The sequence below is a fragment of the Fulvia fulva genome, chromosome 6 (assembly GCF_020509005.1).
Source record: "Fulvia fulva chromosome 6, complete sequence".
Lineage (NCBI taxonomy): Eukaryota > Fungi > Ascomycota > Dothideomycetes > Mycosphaerellales > Mycosphaerellaceae > Fulvia > Fulvia fulva.
In genome coordinates this window covers 1155552-1164245 of record NC_063017.1, presented here as the reverse complement: position 1 = coordinate 1164245, position 8694 = coordinate 1155552, and the positions used below count along the sequence as shown (strand labels likewise).

The 8694-nt window shown below is 43.6% G+C and overlaps 2 protein-coding genes across 2 annotated transcripts; one reads left to right on the top strand and one right to left on the bottom strand.

Annotated features, from left to right (window-relative positions):
* Positions 1-7011: 7011 nt before the first annotated feature.
* CLAFUR5_06805 (uncharacterized protein) lies at positions 7012-7830 on the top strand (the record flags this gene model as incomplete). Its single annotated transcript, XM_047905953.1, has 4 exons — positions 7012-7189; positions 7246-7424; positions 7489-7768; positions 7820-7830. The coding sequence occupies 4 exons, from the start codon at positions 7012-7014 to the stop codon at positions 7828-7830; spliced, it is 648 nt and encodes a 215-aa protein (XP_047763311.1).
* Positions 7831-7953: 123 nt separating this feature from the next.
* CLAFUR5_06804 (Dehydratase aurZ) lies at positions 7954-8475 on the bottom strand (the record flags this gene model as incomplete). Its single annotated transcript, XM_047905952.1, has 2 exons — positions 7954-8205; positions 8296-8475. The coding sequence occupies 2 exons, from the start codon at positions 8473-8475 to the stop codon at positions 7954-7956; spliced, it is 432 nt and encodes a 143-aa protein (XP_047763310.1).
* Positions 8476-8694: the final 219 nt, after the last annotated feature.

Genomic DNA, 8694 nt, shown 5'->3' with positions numbered 1-8694 from the left:
AGATATACGAGCTCGATAATCTCTCCTAGTTCCTAGGAATTAAGGTTACGCGCGACAGAAACAAGCGCTTGCTATAGCTCTCTTAAGAAGACTACATTAAGAAGCTAGCCGCCAAATTTAGCATATCTACGAATATACGTAAAACGACAGTACTAGTAGATCAATACCTTGATTAGACCGTTCTAGAGGGTTATTAACCCACCTCTATCGCTATCCTTACGTACTAATAACGTATAGGATCCCTTAACTTCGCCGCTATATATACGCGGCCTAACATCGCCTTTTCCTTATCTATACTATCGTAGTATCTAACCAAGCTAACTAAGACACACCTTAAGCTTATAGATTAGTACTTACGCTATCTCCTAGAGACTAAGAACCTCTACCTTGTATATAGTACTAGTAAACATATCACTGGCCTTTATAGCTAACTAGAGCACCTCGGTAGTAACTACGAGTTCTTTAGAGCATCGGACGCGTCCTACGGTATAAATAATAACAGGACCAGCTCAAATGGCTAGGTCTTTATACTGTTCGGTAGACTAGTAGATTATAAGGCATCTAAACAAATCACTATTACTAAGTCCTTAATAGAGGCTAAGCTACTCGGGCTTTCGTAAGCCGCCTTAGAGCTTATATAGTAGGAACGAGTCTTCGCTAAGATACACCTTTAGTTCAATTAGCGTACCTACTTATACTACGACAATACGTAGACTATCCGCCTTATTAACTAATAAGGGCAAAAGCTTAATACGAAGCTACGCTACGTTAATATCTACTACTACTAGCTCCGATAGCGAGACTAGCGCGGAGACATTAAGATCAAGTATCTTAGTACTAACGACATGCCTATAGACGGGCTGACTGAGCTACTTCTACTATAGAAGCATAAGCACTTCGTTAAGCTGCTTAATATAGCTAAGGAAGGCGTAGACCTACGTACCTTAGTGCCCTCTATAGCCGTATTAGGAGGTAACGGGCTAATAGACGCCTAAGAAGCCCGTAGTAGCGGCCTTACCTCATCTCGAAACGAACACCGAACGGCTTTATCTTTACGGACACCTCTCTAGAAGCGCTAGTAGGCGTAAAACACGGCCACTAGTAGCTACTAATTCTATAGACGACAACAAAGCTAGGGCAAAGCATCTACTATTCACCGGTACGGCCCTAGTACTATCATTAACAGGTGTTTCTCGGACACCTATTAGCTAATAGCGTAAGGGCGAGAAACACCCCTATTACTAGTAGTAGCGTACGCGCGCGATAAAAGTAGCGCGTCTAATTAGAAAGCGAGAAACGCCTCTAACTTACTACTAGTAACAACACTACCACCTTGTTACTATATTATCCGCTACTTTCGTACCTTATACACCCTTTAAAGGTGTAGAAAGCAAGGCACCCCGAAGGTGCCTTTTCAACTTTCCGATACCGTTGCTCCGGTATTACCTATTAGAGCCCTATTACACCTTATATAGTATAAGCTCTATTGTAGACAGCCTAGTACATTACGCTACTAACTAGTATCTTATACTTCCTAGGGGTAGAGCGAGCTCTCTTACTATTTGCCGGAGCGAAATAACTTGGTATAGAGCAATTATCGGACAATTTAATAAGTTAAGCGGACGACAATATATGTTTAAGTATACGATAGGACTAAGGCTACCCCTAGATTGAACTTAGGACCTCTAATGTTTGCCGGTAGGTGAGATGATTATATACTTAAGTAAAAGTCCGTATAACGGGACTATTACCTAAGCTATCTCACCGGTAACAGTTATACATTCTATACTTTATTATATAGGTAACAATAGTAGTAGTGAAAGTGAGGAATAAGGGAAGGGGTACAAAGCTCACCTTACTTACCTTAGCTCACTTCACTTAAAACAGCTGACTTACCCTTACTATAGTAGTAGTAATACCGAGGGCCTAACGTTACTACTATAGGTAGGGGGGTAGTTATGACAGGGTGTACGCGATTATATAGGAATTAGCTTATTTACTCTAGCGTACGAGCTAAGGGGGTGTGTCGCGATCCGAGCGTATATATAGGCAACATCCTATTATTAAAACTTAAGGCTACGTATGCTAAGAATTAGGTGACTAATTAGTTACCTATAGCCTCTTTAAGAGCAACACTTGTCCATTCTAGATAGACATATACAATACATAACCTGCTTTTAAAACACCCTATATAAGCCCGTATAATAACTTCCTATACTTCTAACGTGATATAAACTACCGCGATACGTAGACGGCGAGCTAGACCTTCCGATCCGAGCGATACCCGCTAAGTAGAAGCTTAACGTATAATCGGCCGACGCTTTCGTAAAGAGAATAAGCGATATACGGGAGTATCTATACGAAGCAATATATATAATATAAGACTTATAAGCCGACTTCGCTAATTAATATCGTACGCTAGTACCTACGTACGGGGTAGGCGATAAAGTCTACTTAAGTACCCGTAACTAGCGTATAGCTCGGCTATCTAAGAAGCTTAACTATCGCTACGTAGGCCCCTACGTAATAATAGAAGTACTACCGAACGGTACGTATCGCCTAAGCCTACCGCGGTCGCTAGGGAACCTATATAACGGATTCTATCCGAACCTCTTACTCCCTATATATAAAGCGTTACCTAGCTAAGTAGAACTAACCCTACCGCCGATCGAGGTAGAGAACGAAGAGGGAATAAATTAGTCCTAGTATATAGATAAGATCCTAAATATATAGAGGAAGTATGGCTAGTATAAGTATCTAGTTAGTTAGGTAGGAGACGACGAGGATCTAATATAGGAGCTAGCGGAGGATATAATAGGGATAGCCGCCGCCTCTATTATAGACTTCTACTATAATAGCCTAAGGAAACTAATACCTACCGGCTCTATAGTACTAGAAGGATAGGTAGTAAATAAAGTAAACCCCTCTACGTCGGTATTAGTTATAGCTAAAGTAGTAACTATAGGAGGGTACTACCTATTACGGTTCACCTCGTAAGACTATACTTAGTGTCACGTGACCTAGTGCGCTAGCGCGCCTAGACCCTAGACCCTGACCTCGACGTTTACTTTATCGTAGCTTCGCGACTTTCTTATCTTCTCTTCTTCGTAGAACTTATTCGATTCTAAGGTATTAATACGTTTACGCCCTATCTTACGCCTTATCCGTATTACTACCTTTAGGTAGAAATAGCGCCTATAGCTCTCCTTTATAAGGTAGATAACTATATTAGTCTAATAGCGATAGTAGCTTTAGATAAAGACCTATATAGTACGGACCCGAGAAAAGCGACCGATAGTAGGAATACGAGTAATATACGTTAATATAAATAGAAAGCTTCCTATAACTCTATAACCTTAACGGTACCGCTATCTCCGAAAAGTCTTAGGTCCTATAGCTCTTTAGATACTTATATAATAGCGCCTATAACGGAGGCCTTCGTAGACTTCGTAAATCGCTACGACTCTCTCGGTATTCGATATAGCGAGGATAATAATAGTAGAGTAAAGCGTAAGAGCGTAGCGATAGACGACTTAACGAGTAACGACAAAGACGACATTATAGAAGACGAAGTAATAGATAACAAAGCAATAGATAATAAGGCGGATAATCTAGAGGACGATACGACCTTCGTATAGGCCTACGTCGTAAGGAAGAATAGTACTAAGGACAGGCCGATTTTTTAGAGGGGGGGTAGTGTTACGGGCCGGTATTACGGGCCTAGGTGGACGTCTAGTAAATGGCAGTCGGTCACGTGACTCGGTACGGGCCGGCCCGTATGCCTCGGCTTATATATCAACTTTCTATACCTCGTACTCCTCTTAGATAGCCTATCTAATAACTTTGTTATTTGCCCTATATTAAGAACGGCTCCCTTATAAATGTAGTAGTAATACCGAGGGCCTAACGTTACTACTATAGATAGAGAGAGTAGTAATAATAGAGTATACGTAATTATTGTTATAGTCTCCCTATAGAGTGTATAGAAGGTAGGGACAGAAGAGCCTTAGAGTGCTTAGAAGTCGTAAAGAAGTGAAAGTCTAGCTTAGTATATAAGCGCTAAGAATTATATACCCCGTAATATTTACTACGGGACCTAGCCCTCTAAATTTACTACTCTACTAAACCTTAACAGATTCACTTCGGCTCGTAACTATATAACTTACGGCACTCCCGCAAGTACCCGCGACTACGCTAGACCCTAGAAGAAGTACGTAGAAGACTCGGAACGTAGGGCAGGTTGGAATAAGGTTTTGAGCAAAGCTACTAAGCGCGGCTTCGTACGGGTTAGCCCTATTAATACGGGGACACGTACTCGCGAGGGTCGCGTATAAATATCTAGCCTTCCCTAGGCCTCTCTTACTTTCTTCGTCTTTCGTTTTATGTAGCATTTATACTATACCCTTTATATCTACACTTCGTACCTACATTCTCGCTTTCACTCTTATATCTTATAGGCTAGGCTCTCGCCCTAACAATTATATAGGATTAGCTTATTTACTCTAGCGTACGAGCTAAGGGGGTATATTACGATCTAAGCGTATATGTAGGTAATAGTCTATTCTTAAAACTTAAGGCTACGTACGCTAAGAATTATATAACTAATTAGTTACCTATAGCCTCTTTAAGAGTAATACTTATCTATCCTAGAAAGATATATATAGTATATAGTCTACTATCAAAACACCCTATATAAGCCCGTATAAAAACCTGCTCTGTTAATAACGTAATATTTGATACTATTAAAGACTCTATATAACGTACTTTACTACCGAGCGGGCTATACTACCGAGCGGGCTACTTTTACTAAGAACTATACTACTTCTACTTTAATTACGACGGTATCTAAATACGACGATATCCTATAGAATCGTTACTAGGAGGACAATTCCTCTTCAGATTCTTTACTATCTAGCGAGTCTACTTAATAGGTACGTACGTTATGCCCCGACTCGCTATATCGCTTATAGCGTCGTAGCCTTAGTACTAGCCAAACACTATCTAGCGACTCTCTACTCACTTCCTACCTCCTAGTATCCTCTAGAGGTATTAATTGCGACGCCTTATCGAAGGTTAGAGACCCTCTAGACTGAATGTACTTGCGCTTTCGTGCTTTCTGCTATATAAGGGCCTCGTTAGACTTCCGTAGCTTACTAATCTCGCTTTATATAAGAGCTATCTAATACGCTATCTCTCTACTCCCTCTCTATTACCCTATTGAACGACCTCCCTCTTTCTACTACGCCTTTCTAAACCCGTAACGACGCTCTAAGACGTAATAACACCTATTATAAACCCTGTCTCGTTAAAGTTATAGGTGTCCTAGTTAAGGATGCTATACTTCTCCTTTATATTACGTATAAGTAAGAACCACTTCTTAATAACGTCTAGATCTTCTATTAGGGCTCGCTAACGATCGTATCTACGTATTATACGAACCTTTAGCTCACGATACCGCCTAATAAACCTGTCTGTCTAATTAAGACTAGCGGGCTTAAGACCCTTCTCTTATAGTAATAAATCGGCTATTACTCGTATACTAGCCTTTAATCACGGGAAACCTATAAGATCTAGCTCGAGTATATACTTAAGTATGACCCTCTCTTCTAGCTCTATAAGCTTCTTCGAATTAGGCTCGTAGTCACCCCGAGGAGGTCGTCTATTTAATCGATACCCTAGTATAGTTCGAGACGCGTCGTATACCTTTATAGCAAGTCGATTCGTAATTATCGCGTCGCGTTTTGTAGTCTAGATAGCTAAGGTTAGTTTAGCCTCGTTTAAAGATAATACACGCTATAATAGTAGTTATATAGCTATCTCTATAGAAGTAGTACAGTTCTTAGCAAAAGTGGCCCGCTCGGTAGTGTAGCCCGCTCGGTAGTGAAGTACTTTATAGAAATAAACTAGTAACTACTACTAAGCGGTACGTATAGGAATAAATCGGTCTCTAATTATTACCTCGATAACCGACCTACCGCTACTACGTATAGGAACAATTAGTATCTAAATACTGTAAGCTACGTATAGAAACCGAGACATAACGGTAGCTTGATTTATTTCTGTACGCATCGTCTGCACGCACGTACCTTAGCTAGCTTAGTCTCGGAAGTTGACCAGTCAGCTTATGTTTCTCAAGGCTGCGTGCAGATATTAAGGTTGAGGGGCTGTGGTGACAGAGCTCCACCCCGTCGCTACGCTTAGTTTATGGGTCTCACAGGCCCATACAGCACATTTTTGTAATTCAGCAGCTTCGCTGCAATTATGGCTTCGTGAAACGTAGCCTTGATCATTCTCTTGTATTGGGGCAGTGGCGTCCCAAGGATGACTGACATCGCTGTCATGTCTGACATTGTCATTTCGCTGCTCCTCAGAGATTCCAAAGAGTGTGGATGTATGTTATAGCAAAGAGCGAAGGCGGAGAATTCTTGTCCACTGGCTCGGGCACGGATCTGTTGAACACGAATCCACTCTGACAAGATCCATGGCTGACGAAGACCACGTCCGAAAGATCAGATGTTCTCATCAAGGTGTCTCTCGTAGACACATGAGGTACATGTAATTCATGCATTCGTAGTACTGATGCGTGAATATGGCAGCTCGATTGGGCCATCTGTGGTGTTCTTAGATCAGTGAGAAGCATCTTCACAATAGTTGTGCTTGCCTTCTGTTTTGTCGCCCTGCCATATTGTCAAACTTCCCCTGTATTCAGACAATTCAACCGCGAGCTTGATATGCAGTATCATGTAGTCCAAGCAAGAAATTTTAGTGCTTGTTGATGTCTTGTGAACCATTCACCATCTGTGCATATGCAGCCGCCAGCTGGCTCCGGTTCTAACCGAATGGCTAGTGGCGCAGAACCCTGAGCAATCCGCGAGATCTCCCTGTTGGAAAGATCGCGTGCGTGTCAAGTTCCAGATCATCCTCTTCACGAATTGATGCTGTAACGACTCTCCTTCTGGTTTGACTCTTATACTTCTCCCCGACAACAGAACATTCCCGATTTGCACCACAATGATGGGCCTCAACTCCCTGCTGGCCCTACTTGGGCTCCTGACAGCTTGCACCAATGCGACAGCCCTCACATACAAGATGCACCCGAACGAGAAAGAGTGTTTCTATGCGAATGTGGATAAGGCGGGTTCCAAGATCGCATTCTACTTTGCCGTGCAGAGTGGTGGTGACTTCGACAGTAAGATCATGGGCAGGCGCGAAACGGGCATTGGGCATGCTGACAGTTGGTTACAGTCGACTACCACGTATACGGACCAGGAAAGGAGCCCGGCAAGGAGAAGATCGTGCTAAGCGGCATGAAAGAGAGGCAAGGCGACTATGTCTTCACAGCAGAGCAGACTGGAGAGTACAGATTCTGCTTCGACAACTCGATGTCGACCTTTGCGGACAAGATTGTGGATTTTGAGATCTCGGTATGCACATCACTAGAGATCATGCCATATGGGAACAAGCACACACATCTGACACAACGACTAGGTCGAGAACGAACCACGAGCGAACCTCCCACAAAAAGCAGGCGCGAGCACCGAGCAGTTGGGCGAAGTGGAAGAGACACTATTGAAGATGTCCGGGCAAGTCTCGACATTGACAAGACAACAGAAGTACTTCCGCACCCGAGAGAACCGCAACTTCAGCACAGTCAGGAGCACGGAGAAGAGGATCTTCAACCTGAACTTAATGGAGGGTGGACTCATGGTTGCGATGGCTGGTCTGCAGGTCTTCATCGTCAAGATGTTCTTCACCGGAGGCCGCAAAGGTAAGCACTTCTCACAAGACTCCTTGCATACCAAGTACTGACAGTTTCCAGGCTACGTCTGACCCTCCGCGCCAACAGCTGTACTTTACAACTCCCAGAAAAGCAATACAATCTACACTTACGCCCAACCCACTCTACCTCCTATCCACCCAAGCTCTGTCGATACACCTACCCTCACTTACCCATCACTCCTTCACAACCATCTTCCCATCCTCAATCACCATGTACTCATCCCCCACCATCATCCTCATCTCACTCTCCACCATGAAATTCTCATGATCCGGCGCCAACGCCTTACTCGCAGGATCAGACATGAACTTCGCAAAAGCCTTATAATCCGGAAACACAAAGATACAAATCGCATCGTAATCTGCCATTTGTGCTTTCCCGCGGAGCATGTCGGGCATTATCTTACGGTCGCGGTCGAGGCAGTAGGACTATGGAGGCGATGTCTCAGCAGGGCTTCTTGCTGCCATGGGAAGGACACGTTGGGGCTCTACGCTAGCTAAGGTTCGAGGTCCACGTACCAGGCTGTAGGTTATGATGTCATGCTTCTCGACCACGGGAGCGGCGAGTTGAGCGTGAACGTGGTTGTAGTGGGAGATGAAGTCGACATCGCTCATGCCGGGTTTCTTCTTGATGAGGATGGTGGCTTTTGTGACTTTGCGGAAGCCGGTTGTGTTGGGGTAGCCGGCTTGCAGAACCATCGTGTTCACATGGTGAAGGGTATCGCCGGGAGTATAGAATAGGACTACGGTATGGAAGTGCAAAGAGTGTGAATGTTGAGATGCTTCAGATGCCACACCCGACCCACTTTTGGGGTCCAGCCACAGTTCGCTTGCCGGTCGGGGAGATCTGGATGCTTCCTTCCTCTCGAAACACTTTCACGTCTTCGCACCAACCATCGTATCGCCGGAGTCTCAAAA